The sequence below is a fragment of the Carcharhinus amblyrhynchos genome, chromosome 20 (genome assembly GCF_965287045.1).
Source record: "Carcharhinus amblyrhynchos chromosome 20, sCarAmb.v2.hapA, whole genome shotgun sequence".
NCBI classification, from domain to species: domain Eukaryota; kingdom Metazoa; phylum Chordata; class Chondrichthyes; order Carcharhiniformes; family Carcharhinidae; genus Carcharhinus; species Carcharhinus amblyrhynchos.
Window position 1 is genome coordinate 28,709,586 of NC_137343.1, and position 24,544 is coordinate 28,734,129.

The window sequence follows — 24,544 nt, forward strand, 5'->3', positions numbered from 1 at the left end:
CATTCATATCAAAAGTGACCTTCGGTAGAGTCAACAATTCCAGCCCTAAAAAAAGTGAAATACTCCTACAACCTCTATGATTGGTATCATCCCCATGCCTGGGGACCATACACATATAGGGTGGAAACATTGAATTATTGAGATTGTTAATGAGTGATCTCTACACTGATGGCCTTCTGGTCAGGCTTCTCTAACCTGAAAGCTTAACAAATGCAGTGAGTCTGTTTGGATGAGTGTTTAGCCATCCAATCTGTGTAGTTTTTGCAATTTTAATTCATTGCTTTCTTGTGTGAGGTGGTCCCCCTCGTGTTGTATACACAGGCTTCCCCCACTCCCCCTGTCCCCCTCTTTTTCCTTCCCCCACTCCCCCTGTCCCCCTCTTTCCTTTCCCTCTCCCCCTCCCCCTCTTTCCTCCCCCCTGCCCCCCCGTCTCTCTCTCCCCCCCCCCGTCTCTCTCTCCCCCCCCCCCCCGTCTCTCTCCCCCCCACCCCGTCTCTCTCTCTCCCCCCCCCCCGTCTCTCTCTCTCCCCCCCCGTCTCTCTCTCTCCCCCCCCCCGTCTCTCTCTCTCTCTCTCCCCCCCCGTCTCTCTCTCTCTCGCCCCCCGTCTCTCTCTCTCTCTCCCCCCCGTCTCTCTCTCTCTCCCCCCCCGTCTCTCTCTCTCCCCCCCCCGTCTCTCTCTCCCCCCGCCGTCTCCTCTCCCCCCACCCCCGTCTCCTCTCCTCCCCCCGTCCCGTCTCCTCTTCCCCCCCCGTCCTCTCCCCCGTCCCCCCCCCACTGTCTCCTCTCCCCCATCCCCCCGCTCTCTCTCCCCCCGTTCCTCCCCTCCGTCCCCCCTGCAGAAAAGTGCAATGATGGACTTCCCTGTTACTGTAGCTCAGCCTAGCTGATGCCCTTAAAATAAGTTCTGCATGGCTCCAGTTAACAATGCTGACTCTTATGTTAGAAGAGGCTAAACACCTTTCTTTTCAAAACTGGGATTTCTACTTTGGTTAAAATGGCTAAAAGTGACCATGGATAGGTGGGTCCTGGGATATGGGGATGGATGTGTACTGGGTCAGTGTTGATGGAGGCTTTCACTGTGTGAATACAGGGAAAGTGTGGGACGGTTTGTGCAGGTGGACCATGGAAGAGTGGGGAAGGGGGAGTGTGATTGTGGGTGGGATTGTAGGTGAGCCATGGGTGAGAACTGTGGGAGGACCATGGTGGGTGTGCGAGGGAGGGAGGGTGGATGGGAATGTGATTTGTCTGAGGGAGTGGGGGAGGATCCAGAGGGAGCTGGGGGGGGAGAATCCAGAGGGAGTGGGGGGGGTAGGATCCAGAGGGAGGCGGGGGGAGATCCAGAGGGAGTGGGGGGGGTAGGATCCAGAGGGAGCGGGGGGGGGGGGGTAGGATCCAGGGAGCGTGGGGGGGTGGGGTAGGATCCAGAGGGAGCGGGGGGGAGGATCCAGAGGGAGCGGGGGGAGAATCCAGAGGGAGTAGGGGGGTAGGATCCAGAGGGAGCGGTGGGGGGTATCCAGAGGGAGCGGTGGGGGTATACAGAGGGAGCGGTGGGGGGTATCCAGAGGGAGCGGTGGGGGGTATACAGAGGGAGCGGTGGGGGGTATCCAGAGGGAGCGGTGGGGGGTAGACAGAGGGAGCGGTGGGGGGATCCAGAGGGAGCGGGGGGAGGATCCAGAGGGAGCGGGGGGGAGGATCCAAGGGAGCGGGGGGGGGGGATCCAGAGGGAGCGGGGGGGGGAGGATCCAGAGGGAGCGGGGGGGGAGGATCCAGATAGAGCGGGGGGGGATCCAGATAGAGCGGTGGGGAGGATCCAGAGGGAGCGGGGGGAGGATCCAGAGGGAGCGGGGGGGGGGGATCCAGATAGAGCGGGGGGGGGATCCAGAGGGAGCGGGGGGGGGGATCCAGAGGGAGCGGGGGGGGAGGATCCAGAGGGAGCGGGGGGAGGATCCAGAGGGAGCGGGGGCAGGATCCAGAGGAGCGGGGGGGGATCCAGAGGGAGCGGGGGGGAGGATCCAGAGGGAGCGGGGGGCAGGATCCAGATAGAGCGGGGGGGGGATCCAGAGGGAGCGGGGGGGGGATCCAGAGGAGCGGGGGGGAGGATCCAGAGGGAGCGGGGGGGAGGATCCAGAGGGAGCGGGGGGCAGGATCCAGAGGGAGCGGGGGGCAGATCCAGAGGGAGCGGTGGGGGGGGGATCCAGTGTTAGTTGGGAATGTAGGGGGTAGGTGGCTGGGCAATTGGCCATCTTGTTTTCTGCTGTAGCCAATCAACACTTTACTGAGAAATTGGTTATAAATCCTTGTTAGACACATGAAAAGTTGGCTTTTAATTCTGTTGTTGACTTAAAATTAAAATTAAAATTTTGTTGCAGCTTCCAGCTTACGTGGAGATGTTTGATTACCTGGACTGCGAGCTGAAAGTTGCTGAAAGCGGTGAGTTTATAATCAGTCGGGCACTTTTAGTCCACCCTGTGACTGAAACGGTCATGTAGAAAATGATGTCTAAAAAGCTGAAAAGCAGGAATTTTGGAAAACTTTGCGATAAAGATACCAGCAGTTTGAGCTTTCCTATGGAAGTTAAACAAATGGTTTTAATGCTACATATGTATATTGTTCTGTTTGACTGGGTCTCTTTGTGTTGTTTGAGATTGGGTTAAGTTAAGCTGTAACAGTCCACATTGAAGGCACGTTGTGTGTAAAATCATAGAATGAATCAGAGAAGGAGGCCACTCGGCCTGTCATCCCTGTGCCAGCTCTCTGCAGCAGCAACTCTGGATCTTCCACTCCCCGTGGCGTCGCAGTTTATTTCCACTTTGTGTGATTTTCCAATTCCCTTTCTGGAAGATCTGATTGAATGTGTCTCCACCACAATCCTGGGCAGTGCATTCTAGATTCTAATCACTCCACCACCCGCTGCTCTTGAAGTTGATCATTATCTCCATCACCACTTTTTGAAGTAGTTCCAAGTTTTGAGTCATCTGCCAATTTTGGAACTGTGCCCGGCACACCCAAATCTAAGGGGGCGATCTTACCAAAAAAATTCTAAGTGCCAAATGAGATTGAGGACAGGAGAGAATTGCACCCATTATTTGAGTGAGCTCTCAGACGCAATCGTACAGCATTTAATGCAAAAAAAGGAGCAAAATGTGAACACTGAGAGATCAGTCACTCCCCCCCCTCTGTCCCATCCCCACACTCCCACAGAGATCGCACCCTCCATCCCCTCCCCCCAGTTGCTGCCCCAATACCACCCCTCCCCTCCCCTCCCCTGGCCGATCCCCGATTGCAGAGTGTCTGCTCTTTCGATTCTGCTTTTCTGTACAGCTTCCCCTTTCCTCCATCTTGTCATTGATTTACTTTCAATCATTTTGGCTCCTTGCTTCAGAATTCCCCCTCTAAAATCCTTTGGGATCCAACTCCACCTTATTTAAGACTCTCCTCAAAACGCACCTCTTTGACCGAGCTTTCTGAATATGCCCTTCTTTGACTCATTCTCCACTTTTGTCCAATGATGCTGCTGTGAAGCACCTTGGAACGTTCCTCTACTTTAAAGGAGCTATACAAAGGCAAGTTGTGGTTATTGAAACGTAGATTCAAACTTGGCTGTCATTTAGTGCTGGGATTGGCCTCAACGTCTCTCAGGGAAGCACAAGATCCTTGTTGAGAGAAGTACATTGGGTGAGGATGTGATTAAGGTGCTGCCCTTGTATAAATTACTGACTTCAGAAAATTGGTAAACGGTGTTTAATCAGCAAGCGCTCCACTTCTTCTGTCTTATTCATTGGTCTTTTTCAACTGAGGGATCTCTGAACCTTTAAAGGATCTGCTTACTGCTCTGTGCAGTATTTGAATTTCACAGACATCTTGCTGTTAAACATGTCCTCATTACCTGAATGTCTTGGGTAGAGATTCTTGGAGTCTAAATGTGGCATCTTATTTTTATCCTATTATTCCTAAGAGTATTTTTAAGACTTGCAGTTTAAAGTGGCAATTTTGAAAGGAGCTCACCTTTTGGGAATTGGAGTAGCTCCAATTTCTAAAATTTTGTTGAACCCGGCATTTCAAAATCCACAATTACTCATTATTAACCTAGCGATATAGAAACCAGGAACAGGAGCAGGTTATTCAGCTCCTTGAGCCTGCTTCGCCATTCAACATGACCATAGCTGATCCTCGACATCAGTGATACATTCCCATTTTCTCCCCTTACCCCTTGATGCTATTTTTAAAATTGTTTTTCTATCAGAAGAGGAAACAATTGAAATCCATATAGTTTTCTTGTGTCATGGTTAGGTGTTGAATGGGCGGCGCGGTGGCAGTGGTTAGCACTGCTGCCTCACAGCGCCAGGGTCGCGGGTTCAATTCCCGGCTTGGGTCACTGTCGGTGTGGAGTTTGCACTTTTGCCCCGTGACTGCGTGGGTTTCCTCCGGTTTCCTCCCATAGTCTGAAAGACATGCTGGTTAGGTGTATCGGCCATGTTCGATTGTCCCTCAGTGTACCCAAACAGGTACCGGAGTGTGGTGACTGGGGGATCTTCACAGTAACGTTATTGCAGTGTTAATATAAGACTAATTAGAGCCATAGAGCGATTGGGGGGGTGGGTTGTGATTGGTACAGACTCAGTGGGCCAAATGTCCTCCTGTACTGTAGGGATTCCATGATTCCATAGAAGATGGAGAGGTATTTGATTTATCAGTTAGGGTCAATTAGTAGTTTACTCATGGATCAAACTGTTGCCCTGTTCAGTGAGCCTCTTCCCCTTTCTATAAGACATCTTTCTTTTCATTTTTATTCTCGTGTTTTATTTTCTCTGCCTGGATGAACTCTATTCTAATTGGATGAAGCAGAAACAGTGACCACATTCCTGTATCACATCATTACACGGATAAGGGTAGTTTTCCGATATCTGGTGGTTACACAGGCAACCACAGCCTCGGCTGTCAGTCCAGCGTACTCGATACAAAAGCCTGAGTTAGTACATGGCACCAATCCTGTGTCCATCAGCCAGTCACCAGGTGTGTGCTCCCCAAGAAGGAGCAAGGAACTGGGCTGATTTCCCCCCACCTTCCCCATCTATTTTTTATACTATTTTTTATATTTTTGTTAGACCGTGTGCAGTAATCACCAAGCCAGGTAATACCTTCTGCAGTGGTTAAATGGAGCTCTTTGTGCCCTCTGCTGAATGTTGACAGGGAGCAGTCTTCATTGAGCCCGCCATTGATAGGGGTGCAGCACAGCTACTGTCCGGGTTCCCTGCAAGGCTCCACATGTGCCAATTTGCTGCACAAAGACCTTGGCCAGTGCAGAAATGGTAGAGGACTCCCCACTGTTGGTGTGGCTGGTTGAGGACAGGTGCGCATGTGGGTGGGTGATGGGATCTGTGATGAGCAAGTGGATTTCGATGAGGGTGTGTGGGTTCCACTCCTCCTGCCATACTGTTATTCCTTGGCACAGTGGTCTTAGCCATACAGGCTGGAGTGATGGGAAGAGAGCAACAGGTAGATTGGTAAGGACCTTTTGTCATGGCAGGCTTTGGTTGATGCAAACCATCCCCAGGAGCTCTCTTGTTGTGATCTCCTGTCTTATGTGAGGGGGCAGGAAGTTGTTCAGAACTGGGAACCAAGGGAGTTAAATTGATCAGAGGGTATTAATGCAGTGAAACATTAAAAACACACGTGCCAATCTGCTTTAAGTACAGAAGATCAGCATTTAACTAAAACTGCTGTGGGGTGGCACAGTGGTTAGCAGTGGTTCAATTCCTGACTTGGGTTACTGTCTGTGCAGAGTTTGCATGTTTGTCCCGTGTCTGCGTGGGTTTCCTCCAGGTGCCCTGGTTTCCTCCCACAGTCCAAAAGTTGTGCTGGTTAGGTGCATTAGCCATGCTAAATTCTCCCTTAGTGTACCCAAACAGGCACTGGAGTGTGACGACTAGGGGATTTTCACTGTAACTTTGTTGCAGTGTGAATGTAAGCCTACTTAGGGTCATAGAGTCACAGAGGTTTACAGCATGGAAACAGGCCCTTTGGCCCAACTTGTCTATGTTACCCTTTTATTAACCTTTTTCTTTAAACTAAGCTAGTTCCAATTGCCTGCGTTTGGCCCATATCCCTCTACACCCATCTTACCCATGTAACTTTTAAAAGGCAAAATTGTATCCACTTTTACTACTACCTCTGGCAGCTGATTCCAAAAACTCACTGTCCTCTGTGTGAAAGAAATTGCCCCTCTGGATCCTTTTGAATCTTCCCCCTCTCACCTTAAACCTATGCCCTCTAGGTTTAGACTCCCCAGCCTTTGGGAAAAGATGTTGACTGTCTAGCTTATCTGTTCCCCTCATTATTCATAAACCTCTGGAAGATCACCCCTAGGTCTCCTATGCTCCAGGGAGAAAAGTCCCAGTCTATCCAGCCTCTCCTTATAACTCAAACTATCAAGCGACACAAATAAATAAATAGAATAAATTACTGAAGGGAAAATTGTCTTTTTCCTCTTGTTTGGTAGACATTAGTGGCTTTTGTGCTTTTTAGGTTAAATATTTAATTTTTGATCGGTTCCAGGGAAAGGTGTTTGAAAATATTTGCATTGGCTTTCTACCGGTCATTCATTTCATAGAAATCATAGAATAGAAACCCTACAGTACAGAAGAAGGCCATTTGGTCCATCGAGTCTGCACCAATCACAATCCCACCCAAGCCCTACCCCCATATCCCTACATATTTTACCCACTAATCACTCTAACCTACACATCTCAGGACACTTAGGGGCAATTTTAGCATGGCCAATCAACCTAACCCGCACATCTTTGGACTGTGGGAGGAAACTGGAGCACCCGGAGAAAACCCACATAGACACAGGGAGAATGTGCAATCTCCACACAGACAGTCACCCAAGCTGGGAATTGAACCCAGGTCCCTGGAGCTGTGAAGCAGCAGTGCTAACCACTGCTATCAAAGAAAATAGCATTGCAGTGACCAATCTCGTTTAGGATCTGTGTAAGATAGCAACATTATAACTGCTCCTTTTTTGAGTCTAAAACCTGGATTCTTGCAATAATGGAGAACCTTGCCGTTGTTGCGAAAATGGCGTCTGAGCTGGGAACTCAAAGGTCCCGCCCTGAACACAATGCCCATCATTTTCTCGGGAGCAGGAATAGGGTCAGATCATGTTTCACAAATAACTGAACTGTCTTGAGTGTATTGAGTGATCGTTCACAACTGCTGCGTCCGGTCCTGTGTGTCAACTTCCAGTTTTAACCTTTCAACATAGTTTGCTGTCGTAGTTCCTCTTGATATGGATATGCTGGCATTGGACTGGGGTAAACACAGTAAAAAGTCCGACAACACCAGCTTTAAGTCCAACAGATTTATTTGATACTACACTCACTAGCTTTCGAGGTTTGCCTCTTCTTCAGGTGAATGGAGAGTTCTGGCCTCAGACAGAGCATATAAAGCACAGACAAGATCCCTGTCTCGGGTTCATGTCACACTATCTGTAACCCCCGTGACTTGCCTGGGTTTGCAAAACCTCACCCACTGTACTGTCTGGAGACCATACACATCTCTTTAACCTGTGATCAGTGCTCCTTCCACTCACATTGTCGGCCACTTTAGGACTTGAACAACAGGTTAGGTGTAAAGATTCGCATTCTAAACAGTAATCTGTAAACTGTCTGTGTTTTATATGCTCTGCCTGAGGCCAGAACTCTCCATTCACCTGAAGAAGAGGGAAACCTCGAAAGCTAGTGAGTGTAGTATCAAATAAATCGGTTGAACTTAAACCTGGTGTTGTCAGACTTTTTACTGTAGTTTCTCTTCCCACTGGTGAACGCTTGCAAAAGATCATCACTTGATTCAGAGGAGTAAAGTGCTTTTCCACAGATGGAATACTGAACTGAAAGCTGACTAGCCGAGATCTGCCAACATTTGTGGTCGGATTAGAATCTTTATTGCAGCAATACTTCTTTAAATAGAGAATCGCTAGTTATTCTTTCACCAGAGATTTTAATAGAATCAAAACTTCTCAGTCTAGAAAAAGACTATATCAAGCTGTCCATGTGTATAAATAGGCCCAGGAATATAAATACAAATTTTGTCAAGGCCAGTGACTTGTTTATAGGCGTAGAATATGGAAGTTTCATTGGGAGCTGGTTTCTGCTGTGTTGAAATGGCAGGTTTACATCAGACAGACTCAATATTATTTGAAATAAAGTTATATTTCCTTGAAATTCGCCCGTTATAATTTCAGTACCCATTATCGAAGAAAATAGCTTTGCAATGACCAATCTTGTTTATGATCTGTTTGAGGTGGGAACGTTATAACTGCTCCTTTCTTGAGTCTCAAGCCTGGATTCTTGCAACATTGGAGAACTTCGCCGTTGTTGAGAAAATGGTGCCCGAGCTGGGAACTCAAAGGTCCCACCCTGAACACGACGCCCATCATTTTCTCAGGGACAGGAAAAGGGCTGGATCATGTTTCACGGTCACGTGTTTTGTGGAGGCATTTGCCCACAAATATCAGCAGCTCATGTTGATTTTGGTGTGCGAGTTATCTGAAATCTGACATGCACACATTAGACCTGGTAAGAGTAGATCTGAACTTTGTGGATTCATTTGGATAGCTAGGGTACCTTTTTGAAAGATAAGTATCTTTGGATGTTGTCCCATGCATTTTTGGGGTGGGTCAGGTGCCCCTTTGGGTAAGGTCAGGTTGCTTTGGAATATAAAGGTGGACATGAATGTGCGTAAGAAGCACTTAAAATCAGTGGAACAACGAAATTCATTGGAGCTCTCAAATGTAGCTATCAAAAGTGTCAAGATAAACTACCAAAGGGAACTGTCAAGGTATTTAAAACTCCTGCCTTTTAACTCTTTGAAAAGATTGTCTGGAGTGTTTAACAAAATAATTAATTATTATTTCACCTGTCAGCTGACATAAGCCTTAGGGTTACCATCACTAGTGTTAGAGTTCTCTTGAGTAACAGCAAACTAAAGGCACTCAGTTGACTCCCTACGCAAACAGCGCTGGACACCATGCAGCCAATGCAAGCTCTTTGATTACTTGTGCAGAAGGGGAGCTCCCCACAGCCAAATCAGATTGACCATAGCAGTTCTGACCAGAGCAGAGAAACAGCTCAGCAGTTATAGTCAACTACAGCAAATCAGGAACAAGAAATTTTTCACATCTTCCATTGACATACATATTGGCCAATTAAATCCCAGCCTTTCCCCCTTTCTCATTCAATAAAAAATTGATTTCTGCTAATCCTTTATTTTCATAGCATATCCTCGCATCTTGCCTTTGGTATTTGTTATGGAAAAATTCCGGTCTTCTTTACCCTCTGGTGAAGGCCAAAAAAGGAAAGTGTTATGGGGGCCTGTGAAAAAATAGCAGAGACTGACTCCTTTTGAAGGTCAGTAAGCAGATAAACATTTTCCACTACTGTACAGAGAAAGCATGAACTTTAATTTGGACCTTTATCTTCTGTCCAATTGAACTACCAAACTATGAAACTGCAATCTGAACTTTTTAACTTCCACACTGGATTAGTACTGCATAACTGAGTTCACAACAGCCATTATCACAAGAGACTTTTCACAGTTTTATTGACAGATCCAGGTGGTTATGGATGCTTTGAACAGAACTGTGAATTATGATACTTGGCTTTATAAAAGCTTATACAGTTGAATGGAAGTAATGTGGATGTAAGAAATGTATTCTGAATGAGAGTGTTTTGTTTAATAAAGTCTGCAATAGGCACTTAGAATTTTGTGACCCCAGCATGGGTCCTGAGGTCTGCCCATTGTGGATACTGGGTGAGTTGGCATAGTAGGTGTAAGAGCAAAGAGTGGTGAGTTCATGGATTGGCATGTGTTGGTGTTAAGTTGGCGTAGGGGCTGCAAAGGGCCATGTGGACAGGATGGGACATGGGTTAGCATGGAGAATATAAGGGTTCATGGGAACTTGATGGAGAGCATGGGTTAGTGTGGAGGGCAGGAGAGGCCATTAACAGGGAAGGGGGTGACAGATGAGGTTGTATGGGTTGGCAGAGATAGGGCATGAGAGGTGAGGGCTGTTGGATTGTTGGATTTGTTTTTAAGACTTTATGCAGAGGGAGAGATAACCCAGGCCTCAGTTTGTGCAGTGGCATGTCCATTGGAGTTGGACAATACATACACTCTGGAGGGGACAGATTTGTTATCATCATCTTCATCTATAGAATCAGCAGAGATATAATTCACCTGAAATCTCGTCTAAAATTCTTTCATTCAGATTTAGTGAAACTCCACTATTGCATGGAATAGCCTTCGAATAATAAAATTGAGTCCAATTATCGTCCCTGCTAAATTAAATCAATTCCATCCCCCACATCCCATATCAATCCATCATTCCCATGCATTCTTTCTCTTGCCATCCCCATCCCGTTCCTTCCATCCCTCCCATGCTACACCCATCCCGTTCTTGCCATCTCCCTCACACTCATCCTCTCATCAATCCCATCCCATCCCTCATGGAAACTACCTGTCCAGTAGAGGCAACTTCTGGCTGACCTCCCCTTGATTCCCTCTAGCCACTTGGATCTCCCCCACTCCCTGACAATACAGTCAGACCAGTTATGTGTCAGTCTCTGAGCTCTCTTTACAATACAGTCTGACCCAGCTGTGTGTCAGTCTCTCTGCTCCCTTCACAATATAGTCAGACCTGGCTGTGTATCAGTCTTTGAGCTCCCTTTTACAGTACAGTCAGACCTGGCTGTGTGTCAGTCTCTCTCCATCCTATTGTGTTACAGCCACAAATGAGAAGTATTTTCATCTTATCCACAGTGGAACCTCAGTCTCTGTGGTTGCTGAGTTACCAATGGACCATTTTGTTTGATGTTAAGGGCTACAGTAAAGGTTTCAGCAAAATCTCTTATCAGACACACGTCAGAAAAATGCAAACTCTGCCATTTTCTATTTTCAATGACCTGTCTCTCATTGTAGAGGAGCTGCAGTCCTTGGCACACCAGCTACTGGGCATCTGGAAATGAATATTTGAGATAAGGATCGGGGGAGGGAAGGTTGGAAAGACAAATAAATGACAGGATTGTAAATTGCATGTAGTTCAAACATTAGTTGACAGTATGAAATTGATATTAATCATGAACCTGAACTAGTTGGTGAATCATCTTCCAGTGGTTCTTACAGGCTGGATATCAGCGTGAAATGGTACTCAGGGTGTCTGTAATTGCTTTTAATATTGCCAATGATACATCTGTTATTGGGTAGCACTTTTGGGTGTTGCGAGATCTGCTTGAGTTACTGGTTGATTTACCCACAAATGGCATCTTGCCCTGAGCTTCCGTCTTACTTTTAAACTCATTTGCTTACTTTTAAGCTCATTACCTCGTCACAGAATATTATATTTGGTAATTTAAAGGGTACTTATGCGACTAGTGACGTGATAATAGTTAATGCAATGCCAATTAACATCATTCCCTGACTGGAAATTAAACAGTTTGAATTGTGGAATCTTATTCCTTCAGATGGGTAGGTAGCACAGTGGTTGGCACTGCTGCCTCACAGCACCAGGGACCTGGGTTCAATTCCCAGTTGGGTCACTGTCTGTGTAGAGTCTGCACATTCTCCCTGTGTCTTCGTGGGTTTCCTCCAGGTGCTCTGGTTTCCTCCCGCAGTCCAAAAGTGTGCAGAGCAGGTGGATTGGCCAAGCTAAATTGCCCCAGTGTCACAAGATGTGTAGATTAGATGGATTAGCTATGGGTAATGGGCGGGATTATGGAGATAGGCTAGGAGAGAGGGGCAGGGTAAAATACTCTGCCAGAGATCAAAGGGCTAAATGTCCTCTTCTACGTTGTAGAAATTCTATGATTCAAAGCTCACCAACTTTCCCTGCCACTCCTTGTGTTGGTAATCCTTAAATCTCGTTGGTTGAGGAGATATACCATTAGTCCAGCATGCTCCCAGGTACTCGTTGCCTTGGTCTCAGCATTATGAGTTCCAGCAATGCGTGACAGAACTGAAGGATATATAGCAGTCTACCTAAGGTAAGATGCCCTGCTCCATTGTATAAGGCCCAAACTACTGTTACCAGCCTTGGTGAACCTAATAAGTTGCCACAATTATGTAAGACTGAGGGCTGGGCACCGGAAATCTCTGCCCAAAGCCACCATCAAGTTTCTCATCACCCCAGTGACGATCCCTGTGGCGGGCAGGATCGGAATGCCCTGTCCTATGTGTGGTGGCAACAGTGTGATATTTACACAACATTAAAAATGCTTCTGACACTCCGCTGCAGATTCTAGCTACAATCTGGAAAAAACACAGAAAGGAACAAACTGATCACGACCAGACAATCTGTATCCCTTGCTGTATTTGACCAAGGGAAAACTCCCCTGTTCTTCAGTATAGAGCCATGGGATCTTTTCTACCCACCTGAGAGGACAGAAACAACCTCAGTTCAACATCTCACCCAAGAGACAGCAGCTTTGACAGTGCAGCAGTCCCTCAGTATTGCACTGGAGCGTCAGCTCTGGAGTGGGACTTGAACCCAGAACCTTCTGACACAGTGGGGAGAACGCTAACAACTAAGCTACATTGATACACAGTGTCCACATTATTAAAGTTGTTCCAACCTGGTACCATTCTGGTAAATCTCTTCTACACCCTTTCAAAGCCCTTGACATCCTTTCCGAAATGTCCCAGATTGAGCACAGTACTCCAGATGAGTCGTGTTTTATGATGGTTTTGTACTCTATTAATAAAGCCAAGGATCTTATATGCTTGTTAACAGCCTACTTAACTTGTCTTGCCACCTTCAAAGATTTGTATACATACAGGACCATGTATCTCTGTTCCTGTATCCTTTCAAACATTGTACCGTTTAATAGCTTCTACAGCCTCTCTTCATTCTTCACACCAAACTGGAACACTTCATTCTCCTTCGTATTTGTTCTGTCTGCCCATTTTGTGGGTTTCCTCCCACGGTCCAAAGATGTGCAGGTTAGGTTGATTGGCCATGCTAAGTTGCCCTTTAGTGGCAGGGAGATTAGCAGGGTAAATGCATGGGGTTGCAGGCATAGGGCCTGAGTGGTCAGTGCAGACTCGATGGGCCAAATGTCCACCTTCTGCACTGTAGGGATTCTATGATTTCACCCCTCTGTCCTGTCCTTCTGAAATCTGTTGCTGTGCTCCTCATCGTTAGACAGAATTTTAGAGTTTGAGCGAGCATACGGTCATATGAGAAGAAGTTGGGTGCATGTCCTGACATCATGGTGCCCTCAGCTATATCTCGATCAGTGGGCATGCCCGAGATTCGGAGTTGCACCCACCGACAATTGAAAGGGCCATTAAGCTCATTAAACATGCAATTGTCCTAAGTTTAGGAGGCCCCTGCACCCGGTGGCATTCACATCTTTTTAACATTCCTGTTTCATGGCTAGATAAAATGTCGAGGCTGAAATAAAATAAAGGGTTGAGGTGTGTTATGTGTTATGCTGCCGGTTGTGTGATTCAGAATGATAGAGAGTTTACAACATCTCTCTAGTGCCAGCAGGACAATAGTGCAGCTTCCTGAGGCAGCTGGCAGCCTGCAGGGAACTCATTGGAAATGTCCGTCTGCACCGTCTCTCAGTGCCCACCTTCTTCCCGCCACACATTTCACACTGACTGGACTTTAATTGGCTGGCCAATGTGAAATCATGCCCTGCATCTGATCGCAGGCCAGATGCGTGTTGCACACCCACCTCTGGTCCTCCAAGTCTCCATGCCCTTACTGCAAAAAATTCAGAGTTTCATGTCATCTGCACACTTTGGAAGTTATGCACTGATAGTTCATTTATATTAAACTGATCACTGAGCGACTTTGTCTGAGAAACAAGTGTTCACCATCACTCTTTGCTTTCTGACCCTTAGCCGGTTTCGTATCCACGTTGATCCCTATTAAGAACAGCCCCAGCTGATGCTCCCCAGTTTTGTTGATCCTGGTGAGACCCTTCGATTTGTCACCATCCGGCTGGGATATCCCCAAATTATTACAAGTCTGGATGAAGAGGGGTGACTAATTCCATCTTCATTCACCCACCCTCTGCTGCTAGCCACAAATTCCCATCCTCTTTTCCAGACTCAATAGAAAGGAGCCAATTTAACCAATCTTCCAAGAATTAAAGATAGAGTCAGTTTATGAATTACTAAAAAGATAAGGAGAAAAAAGTTAAGATAAATGCATACATATTCGTAGATTAGAAGTGAGAATTGAGTCCAGTACTAAGTAATTCGAAATATAAGGGTGCAGAGAACAGTCCTTCACTAGAAAGGAGTAGATGGTGAAGCATGTGGCCATTACAATTTGATTTCAATAGAGTTGAATTTGGTGGTTTGGCAGAAAAACTTTAGCTTCCTTTCCAGCTATCTTCATTTTACTAGCTGGGCTGCCCTTCCTCAGTCAGAGGGAGAGAGATACCTGCAAAAAAACTGCCAGATACTTCAGTCATTATATCACACACCTTCAGTGTGAAAAAACCTACAGCTGCTTATCTTCACAAACCACATATTGCCAGACAAGACAATGGGCCTGCACTCTCAGCTAGCTTTTAACCTCTCCTTTGTATGTTCAAAGTGGAGACCAGAATCCTCTAGTCCATCTAGGCATTATACACAGGATCTTATGAGCTGACCATTATATCTGTCTCTGTCTTTACCAGAGATCTGATGTCTAGATACTCTGCTTGTCAAAGATATGAGAGAGGTTAGGTGGGGGCACTGGACAGATCCAGTAACCACAGCAGGAAGATCTCCTGTTCAATATCCTGGTTTGATATTGAAAGTGTAACTAGATCTGGGCCAGTGAAGATATCTGTGAAATTAGGAGGAGCTGTGATCTATCTATGAGCATAATCAAAGAAGGTAATTATCTAAAAACACAAACTGGTTTGTGAGAGTTGGTTTTCTCTGGGTGACACGAGGAGTAGGCCTTGGGTTGGAAGGGAAGGGTATGTAGGTTTGTTTTCTGCTGTTCTTCCTTTACTTATTCACTTCCCCCTGGGTCTATAGGCACTGACATCACCCCACACCATGGCCACCAGTTCAGTCTTGGATGTGAGTCTAAACATTGGGCATCAGCAGGTTGTTTGGTCATGGCGGAGTGAATGTTAGTCAGGTCTTTTGTTCTTCTCACCAGATACCCGCGCGCACGCGTGTACACACACACACACACACACACACACACACACACACACACACACACACACACACACACACACACCGTTGCTGGCATGTGACCAGGAGCTGGAACTCCAGCTGTTCGCTTCCTTGGAGATACTGAGGCCAATATTCACCGACAACACCTTGGTTGATGACATGGCCCCAAATGTGGAATTTCTTCCTGTAACCCCTCTGTTGTTCTCTCTTGCTCCTAAATACTTCCCTCATTGGCCAAGCATTTGGCCATTTGCATTAATTTTCTTACACAACCCGACATCAATCTTTGTTTCATTGTATGCCTACGAAGTTCATTTGGATGTTTTACAATGTTCCCTGCTATGTTATGGAAATTCTTTGTAACCTGTTTGAGTTACTGGTAAGAATGGTTCTGGATTCGTTGAGGACTTTTCACTTCCTTCTCTTAACCATTTTTCTGAGCTGCTGCTGTGAGGTTAAGGGAATTCTGGATAGGAAATGACAGAGGGAAAGTTAAGAAAGCTATGCACCACTGTAGGACTTGGTGATGAAGCTAGTGGTGTGGATTATTGTTAGCATTCGTCTTATACTCTGCCCCCAAAGAGGATTTGGAGCTTCACAACCTGGACAAAGCCACAAACTGGTTTGCTATTGAGTCAAAGGGCGGGATTTTCCAGCCGTGGTCACCCCAAAACTGGAAAATCCCGCCCGAGGTCTATGGACCTTTGCAAGTTCCACCCCCCTCCCACCCACTATGATTCCTGTAGAGGGCGGGACAGGAAAATTCTGCCCAAAGTGTCTCACTATAACGATTGCAACATGGAAGAATGCCCATTGTGCAATAGGGTCTCACTGTAGCAGTTCTCTGAGTCAAGTTGGTTTTCTTACAGAAAAATACAAATAATTGCAATTTGACCAACAAACATCATGGGAAATCAAGTAGTTTTTATGTGAGAATAACTTGAACTGCAATGTAGAAGACTGTGAGATTATACAAGCTGTTCCCGAGCCCCTCACACAATCTATTCATATAATGAGGGCTGGGATTTTACGGCCTTGCTTGACCCTGGCAAAAAAGAACAATTTAATAACCAAACAAGGTAATGAATGTTATTTTTAACACTATGGTTTTGTTCCCATCTTGTTTTCAGTGTTCAGATCACTGGATACCTCCTATGCCGTATCACAGACACCCTCTGGTCAGTGCCGACTAGCCCCTCTCATTCAGGTGATCCAGGATTGCAGCCACCTCTACCACTACACAGTCACACTCATGTTCAAACTCCATTCCTGTAAGTATCCCAAATCTCTGTGGCTTTGTTTTTCATGCCTGACAAAGATGGAAGATGCAAATAAATGATGAGAAATGTTAAACGTAACTCAGTAATCTTTATCCCACTTGACCAGAGATTGCAATGAAATGTTCTTTTTGTGGTGATAATGTTGCAGACACTATTTGTGATCCTGGATTATCAGCAGCCTGTCTCCTCCAGTAGTTTCTGGTCAAGAGAGTGTTCAGATTCCCTCAGTGTCTTAGTTAGGCAGCTTTCTTTGAGCAACTAACCAGCACGGTGACACAGTGGTTAGCACTGCTGTCTCCCAGTGCCAGGGACCCAGGTTCGATTCCTGGCTGGAGTCACTGTCTGTGTGGAGTCTGCACATTCTCCCTGTATTTGCATGGGTTTCATCCGGGTGCTCCGGTTTCCTTCCGCAGTCCAAATGATAGAACATAGAACATTACAGCGCAGTATAGGCCCTTCGGCCCTCGAGGTTGCGCCGACCAATAGAACGAATCTAATGACCCTCTAACCTAAACTATTCCAATGTTGTCCATATGCCTATCCACTGACCATTTGAACGCCCTTAAAGTTGGCGAGTCCACAACTGCTGCAGGCAGGGCATTCCACGCCCTTACTACCCTCTGAGTAAAGAACCTACCTCTGACATCCGTCCTATAATTACCACCCCTCAATTTAAAGCTATGTCCCCTCATGTTAGCCATCACCATCTGAGGAAAAAGGCTCTCACTGTCCACCCTATCTAACCCTCTGATCATCTGGTATGCCTCAATTAGGTCACCTCTTAACCTTCTTCTCTCTAACAAAAATAACCTCAAGTCCCTCAGCCTTTCCTCATAAGGTGCATTGGCCATGCTAGATTCTCCCACAGTGTACCCAGATAGGCACCTAGTGGATTATGGGACTAGGGGATTTTCACAGTAACTTCATTGCGGTGTTAATGTAAGCCTACTTGTGACATTAATAAATAAAAAAAACTCAAGAGTAGAATGCCTCCCATATACCATTTGGTCTGAGTTCTATTCATGAGTTGCTTGAATCTGGTAGTCCCTGTTCCTCTTGGGGAGTGGTTATTTATTTGATTTATTATTGTCACATGTACTGGGACACAGTATTGTTTCTTGTGAGCTGTTACAGACAAAACATACCATTGATAGAGTACATAGAGGAGAAGGAAAGGAGAGGGCGCAGAATGTAGTGTTACAGATAGGGTGAAGAGAAAGAGCAGCATAATGTGTGATAGGACCATTCAAAAGTCTGAGGGCAGCAGGGAAGAAGCTGTTCTTGAGTCAATTTATTTTATTGTCTGCCAGAGTGCAGAATGAAGTCTCTTACTGGTGAACACCTGTGCAGTGGGGCAGAACTTGCTGGTGTGTGTCATTTACACACTGACCTTCACAGTTACAGGACAGACTGTCCTGTCCCTGGGCAAAGGTACTGACTGTCCTGCTACAGTCAAAATCTAAGCCTGGTACTGGCTGAACCTGAAACTAGGTTTTGCAATTCTCGTCATCCGACATAAGTAACTGAGCAGAGAGGGAACCAAATTCCAACTATTCTTTCAGATCAAACACAGTAAATTCTCCTTTCCCATGAGTTGAGTTAAACGCATGTGTCCTGAAATGGGATAAAAATTCTTGGGCTGAAACCCTACCAGCTGATTCCAGGGCAGGCGAGGTTCCCAGAATGGAAATCTGTGTTGGCTTCGGGCAGGATTTTACGATCTTGCTCGAGAAGTTAGTCACCCTTGAAGTCAGTCAATATTTCCAGTTCTGAGAGAAATCCGGTGGGTCTCCTGAAGCAAATTCTGGGATCAGAATCACAGAAGAACAGAAGAGGCCCTTCGGCCCATCGAGTCTGCATCGATGCATGAAATGCCCTGACCTACCCACCTAATCCCACTTGCTAGCACTTGGCCCACAGCCTTGAGTGTTAAGGTGTGCCAAGTACTCATCCAGATACTTTTTAAAGGATGTGAGGCATCCCGCCTCCACTAGCCCCCCCAGGCGGTGCATTCCAGACTGTCAACATCCTCTGGGTAGAAAGGTTTTTCCTCACATCCTCTCAAACCTCCCACCCCTCACTTTGTGTCCCCTTTTAACTGTTGTGTGGCCGGTAGGTGGAAGGAGATTTTGCCAAACAGTAAAATCAGTGATCATTTTAGATTGGCCTTTGGGCAATTTGTCAAGGTAGCACTGCATGTGATCAGAGAAGTGAACTGAGTGCGTTGAGTTCATACTGAGAAGCAGGCAATGCAATCTCCTCTCCGCCTACGGTGTCTTCTCATTTTGAGTAACTCACCTTGTTTCCTCCACCCTATTCCACCTGGAATCTTGTTAAACGGTGGTGGAGGGGGAGGTGGGGGGCGTGGGAACTGCAGTCTCCAGGCCCGCTAGGCTGCCCCATCCCACCTGGCCAGGACTGTTTCCCTCCAGTGGGGTTTACAGGAGCTCCCCATTTGTAGGGAACTAGTGGCCCGACCCTGCTGGAGTGAATGGAGGGGCAATCGGGGCCCCTCAGAGAGTCATGCTGTGTGTGGTTGGGGGGTGGGGGCGGGCATTGCCAGGTGTCCCTGGCACTAAGTGGCAAAACGCCAAAGCCCAGGGGGGCACCTTGGCACTGCACACTGGGAATGGGGCATTGCCAAGGGGGCAGGGCCTGGTGGTGGGGGTGGAGGCTGATTGGTGGGTGGGGGTCCGGCTGCCACCCTGCAGTCAGGATCAGTGGGGGGAGGGAGGGAGGTCAGCGATTGAGGCTGACAATTGGGGTGGGACGGGATCAGCCTGCTGCAGAGGACGCGTCTGTGGGTGGCGGGGAACGGGGGTTGGGGGGCAGGTGGGTGGCTGGGGGGAGGATGAGGCTGCCAGGGAGGGTAGATTGGGAGGGGGGAGCTGGAGATCTGGGCAGGGGGGGGGGTTTGAGACTGGCCTGAGAATGTTAGGGGGCCAGCGACCGAGCCGGGGGGGGGTGGTGGGGCAGCAATGTGGGGTTGCAGGACTGCCCAGCGACCGAGCCGTGGGGGGGGGGTGGGGCAGCAATGTGGGGTTGCAGGACTGCCCAGCGATCGAGCTGGCCAGCAATTGGAATGCCGGCAGTGCGGGGCCACTGCGCATGGGCCAATCTTGGTGCGCGTGTGCAGTGGCTCACTCCGCACTATACTGCCGGCCTCTCCAGCGGGAATAGGCCTTACCCACAGCTTTCAACAGGATTCACACGAGTTCACTCTGCAGTGCACAGATTGTGGGAGATTCATTTTGAAAATGCCCGCTGGAAAAAGCAGCTTGATTTGCTCATTTTCACACGAATTCGAATCCCTCAGTTTCGAGCGTATCTGGCTCCCAACTGCTTAATCATTAGTTACCACATCTGGCTGGATCCCAGGAAGCATTGGGGGGTTTTACTTCCTCTCTGCCCTGGGAGGCACTGCTAATCCCCGACTTCTTCCCTCCACCATCAGATCATGTCTCCCTCGTCCCTTTGTGCTCATTCCCAGCTGCCTGTCCAGTTAGAGCCATAGTAATAGACTTTAATCACCTCTCTGCCATGCACTCTGTACCCTCACCATCGATTCCATTGCACTGCCAAGCCATTGTCATAGATTACACAGGATATGCAACACACAAACAGGCCATTCAGCCCATCCAGGTGGGTGCTTACATTCCACTCAAAACTCTCGCTGTTTTTTCTCATTTAAGTATATTTGTCCCTTCCTCTATGCTTTTCTCCCTTACATTCTTGTTTAGCCTCACCCTTTAAATCCATCTCATCACTTGATCCACTTCCACTGCACACTTTGGATAAAGGAGTTCCTTCTGAATTCCCTACTGGATATCTTGGTGACTATCTGATATCGATTGCCTCTGGTCAGGCTGTTCCAACACAACATTCTGTCTTTATCCACTCTATCAAAACCTTTCATAATTTTAAAGACCACCATTAGGTCAGCCTTTATTGGAGAGATAAGAGACCCAACCTGATTTGATTTGATTTATTATTGTCACATGTAAAGGTATACAGTAGGAAGTATTTTTTTTTGCATGCTATACAGTTAAAACATACCGTTCATAGATCACATTTGGGAGAAGGAAAGGAGAAGGTGCAGAATGTAGTGTTACAGTGTTAGCTAAGGTGTAGCTAGGATATAGAGAAAGATCAATTTAGGTCCATTCAAAAGACTGATGGCAGCAGGGAAGAAGCTGTTTCTCGAGCCGGTTGGTATGTGACCTCAGACTTTTGTATCTTTTCCCTGTCAGAAGATGGTGGAAGAGAGAATGATCGGGGTGCGTGGGGTCCTCATCCTTTCCTCATGTATACCCATGCACTATTGGTATTACTTTTGCATACCTCCTCTTTTTGTAAACCTCCTCCTTGGGACTAGCTCAATGGTAAGAACTGGGTGGCATGGACAGTCCATGCTGTAAATCACTATACTCTATCCTCTCAAATGCCCACCCCCTCCAAATCCATTTAGTAAGATGGCAACTAGGATAGACACAATATTCGAAGTGTGGTCCAACCAAGGTTCGATACAGGCTTAGCATGACTACCCTACATTTCAATTCTAACCCATCAGAAAGAAACCCTGGTGCTTGCTTTGTGTATTTTGAAGGTCAAGTTAGCAATTTTAGTGATGTGTTTGTCCTCCAGGGTCTCTTTATCCGGCTAACCCCTCCAGCCTTGCACCTTCCAAATAATAACTCTCTTCTTCGCAGTAAAATGAACTACCACACAGTTATCTGCCTTGAACATTGGCTAATTATTCACCCATTCAATCAGTTGACATCTTCCTTTAGTTTATTGCAATTGCCCTGAACATTGATTATCTCTTCCCCCCAATTTGGAGTCATCTGCAAATTTAAAAATTATATTTTTGATTCCAAAGTTCAAATGGCTAATGTACATTGGTCCTTGTGGATACCACTGCCCACCTTCTGTCACTATGAGTAGCAACCCTTGATTTCCACTCTCTACTTTCTACCTTTTAAGACAGCTAGCAATCTACGCTGCCACTCGTCCCCTGACTCCACATTCTCAGGCACTGTTTATAAGTCTATTGTAGGGCACCTTATTAAAGGTCTTTTTGAAAATCCAGACCTCGGGCTGAACCAAACTGTTCACCACCTTAATATCTTGAACTACGTTGAACCGAGTTTCCAACCCCATATCCCACCTCTCTTTCTTTAAGAACCTCCTTAAAATCCACTCTCTTGGGTGAAACCTTCGGTCTCTCCTCCTAATATTGAACCTTTGGCTCAACATCCATTTCTCACAGCCACCTTAGAATGCTTCTTCTACACTGAAAGGTCGATGAGGACTGATTTGATTTATTATTGACGTGTATTAGTATACAGTGAAAAGTATTGTTTCTTGCACGCTATACAGACAAAGCATACCGTACACAGAGAAGGAAAGGAGAAAGTGCAGAATATTGTGTTACAGTCATAGCTAGGGTATAGAGAAAGGTCAACTTAATGCAAGGTAAATCCATTCAAAAGTCTGACAGCAGGGAAGAAGCTGTCCTTGAGTTGGTTGGTACGTGACCTCAGACTTTTGTATCTTTTTCCAATGGAAGAAGGTAGAAGAGAGAATGTCTGGGGTGCGTGGGATCCTTAATTATGTTGGCTGTTTTGCCAAGGCAATGGGAAGTGCAGACAGAGTCAATGGATGGGAGACTGGTTTGCATAATGGATTGGGCTACATTCACGTCCTTTTGCAGTTTCTTATGGTCTTGGGCAGACCAGGAGCCATACCAAGCTGTGATACAACCAGAAAGAATGCTTTCTATGGTGCATCTGTAAAAGTGCCTAATTTCCATAGTCTTCTGAGAAACTAGAGGCATTAGTGGGCTTTCTTAACTATAATGTCAGCATGGGGAGATAGGTCAGGTTGCTGGTGATCTGGACACATAGCTTCAGCTATCAAGCAGTTTTTATTTTGCTGAAAGTAGATCAGTAATTAGAGTTGTGATGCTGATAGGCCTAATAAAATTACATAGCACAACACTTTATGAGGGAAAACATTTCCACATCCTTAATTTACACATTAAGTTCGCAGCAAACATGTCATTAATTTGGCAGCTTTTATATCAAGCTAATAATGAGTGTTCTCGTGCTGGTGTAGGAAATAGAACTTATTATGGGAAAAGCACCTCTGAAGTGCTTTAACAAACTCAAACTCTCTTAAGTCACTTTTATATTGGGGGTTTTTTCGATTGGATTGTGTGGTACTGGAGAGGTTCCATAGTTGGAAGTGCTTCTTGTGGATTGACTATTTGAACTGGTTATGGAAAATCATGAGTCATTTTTCTGTTTGAGAGGGTGTGTGTATGTGTGTACATATACATGTATGTGCATGTGCGCATGTGTGTATGTATGCATGTTTGTACACGTGTATATTGTGTATATGCATGTGTACATTGTGTATATGCATGTGTGTACATGTGTATGTGTGTCCGCATATGTTCGTATGCACGTGTGTACATGCCTGTACACGTATGTTTGTGTGTGTATGTGTGTGTACGCGTGTGTGCGCACGCACACGTGTATGTGTGTGTACATGCGCGTGTGCGTGTATGTGTGTACATGTGCATGCATATATAGATAAGTGTTATATTCAAGAGTGTACTAGCTGCTTCATATGCAGCGAATGGAAGCACCTGGCTCCCGAATGCTGTCTAGCAGACTAGTAAATCCAGGAAAATATGGCCTCTGGTTCTATCCTAAGGTAGGATGTGGAGATGCCGGTGTTGGAATGGGGTAAACGTAGTAAGAAGTCTGACAACATCAGGTTTAAGTCCAACCGATTTATTTGATAGTAAACTCACAAGCTTTCGGGGTTTGCCCCTTTGTCAGGTGAATGGAACTCTCCATTCGCCTGACAACCCCGAAAGCTTGAGAGTTTACTATCAAATAAATCAGTTGGACTTAAACCTGGTGTTGTCAGACTTCTTACTGTGTCAATCCTAAGGCAGGCAGCGTTTTTAATGTTTACACTCCAGGAGCGAGCTAGCTAGCTGATATAAGACTCTCAAAATCCAAGAGTAGAAGGAGAATATTTACATTGCACATCAAGACTTTTAATGTTTCAATTTACAATTTACAGCACTGAAGCATAACTAGTTGATGCACAGTTCTACATGTACACACCAGCACAGAGGTCCTGGCTGTAGCTCTGGTAGGATATTGTTAAGGAAAGGAAGACTGGGAAAAATTGCCGGTGCAATCAGAACAAAATGGTGTAGACAACAAAAATGGTACTAGCTTTATATCTGCAAACCCCCTGGAAACACACCTGCATCTTACACGCCTCTGGAAGAATGTCTTTTTCCTTGTTTATGTCAGGGGCAGTGTTATATAAAGCACAAACAAGGTCATATATTTTAGTTTTCTATGCATGAGTAATTGTGATGAGGAATAGCTATGACCACATTTGTTCAGATCAATTCTCCTAAAGCAGTGGTGCATGGGCTGGTTTAGGCATCACCTGAGGTACTGCTTTTGATCAAGCTGTGAATATTTTAGGAATGTGAGCCTTTTCCAACTGTCATTGTTTTTGCTCTGGGCCACATGACATTAGTTAATCATTGCTGACACTCTCCAAGCTGCTTGGGCTCCAGAATAGAAATCGTGTCAGTGCTGTGCTGTTCCCATTTCAGCGGAGGTGCCTGCAAGCTCATTTGTCCCTTTGCCTAGACCTGTGGCCTTCTTTTAAAAGATGAGTAGGGAGTTGCCTGGAAAATCTGGTTTCACAAGTTCATTGTGCCACCATATTGTGCAATGGCACCACCCATCTGATGTGCGATCATCAAAATATTCTTCTATGTCAAATTCTTGCTTCTCTGTACAAAGTTGACCTTATCTACGTGTCTCCTCCTCCCACCACTCCTCCATTGTTTTCCATTCCCTTTCTCACTTGCGATTCATAGGCTTTAAGAACATAAGAACTAGGAGCAGGAGTAGGCCATCTAGCCCCTCGAGCCTGCTCTGCCATTCAATAAGATCATGGCTGATTTTTTTTTTGTGGACTCAGTTCCACTTACCCACCCACACCCTTAATTCTTTACTGTTCAAAAATCTAC

General features: G+C 46.2%; 1 protein-coding gene across 1 annotated transcript in view; it reads left to right on the forward strand.

The window, feature by feature from the left end:
• The window catches only part of hip1ra (huntingtin interacting protein 1 related a), a 165,250-nt gene that overhangs the window by 84,176 nt on the left and 56,530 nt on the right, over positions 1-24,544 (forward strand). Inside the window, 2 exon segments of the mRNA XM_080208802.1 lie at positions 2,371-2,431; positions 16,321-16,461. Coding sequence (XP_080064928.1) covers positions 2,371-2,431; positions 16,321-16,461 — 202 coding nt within the window.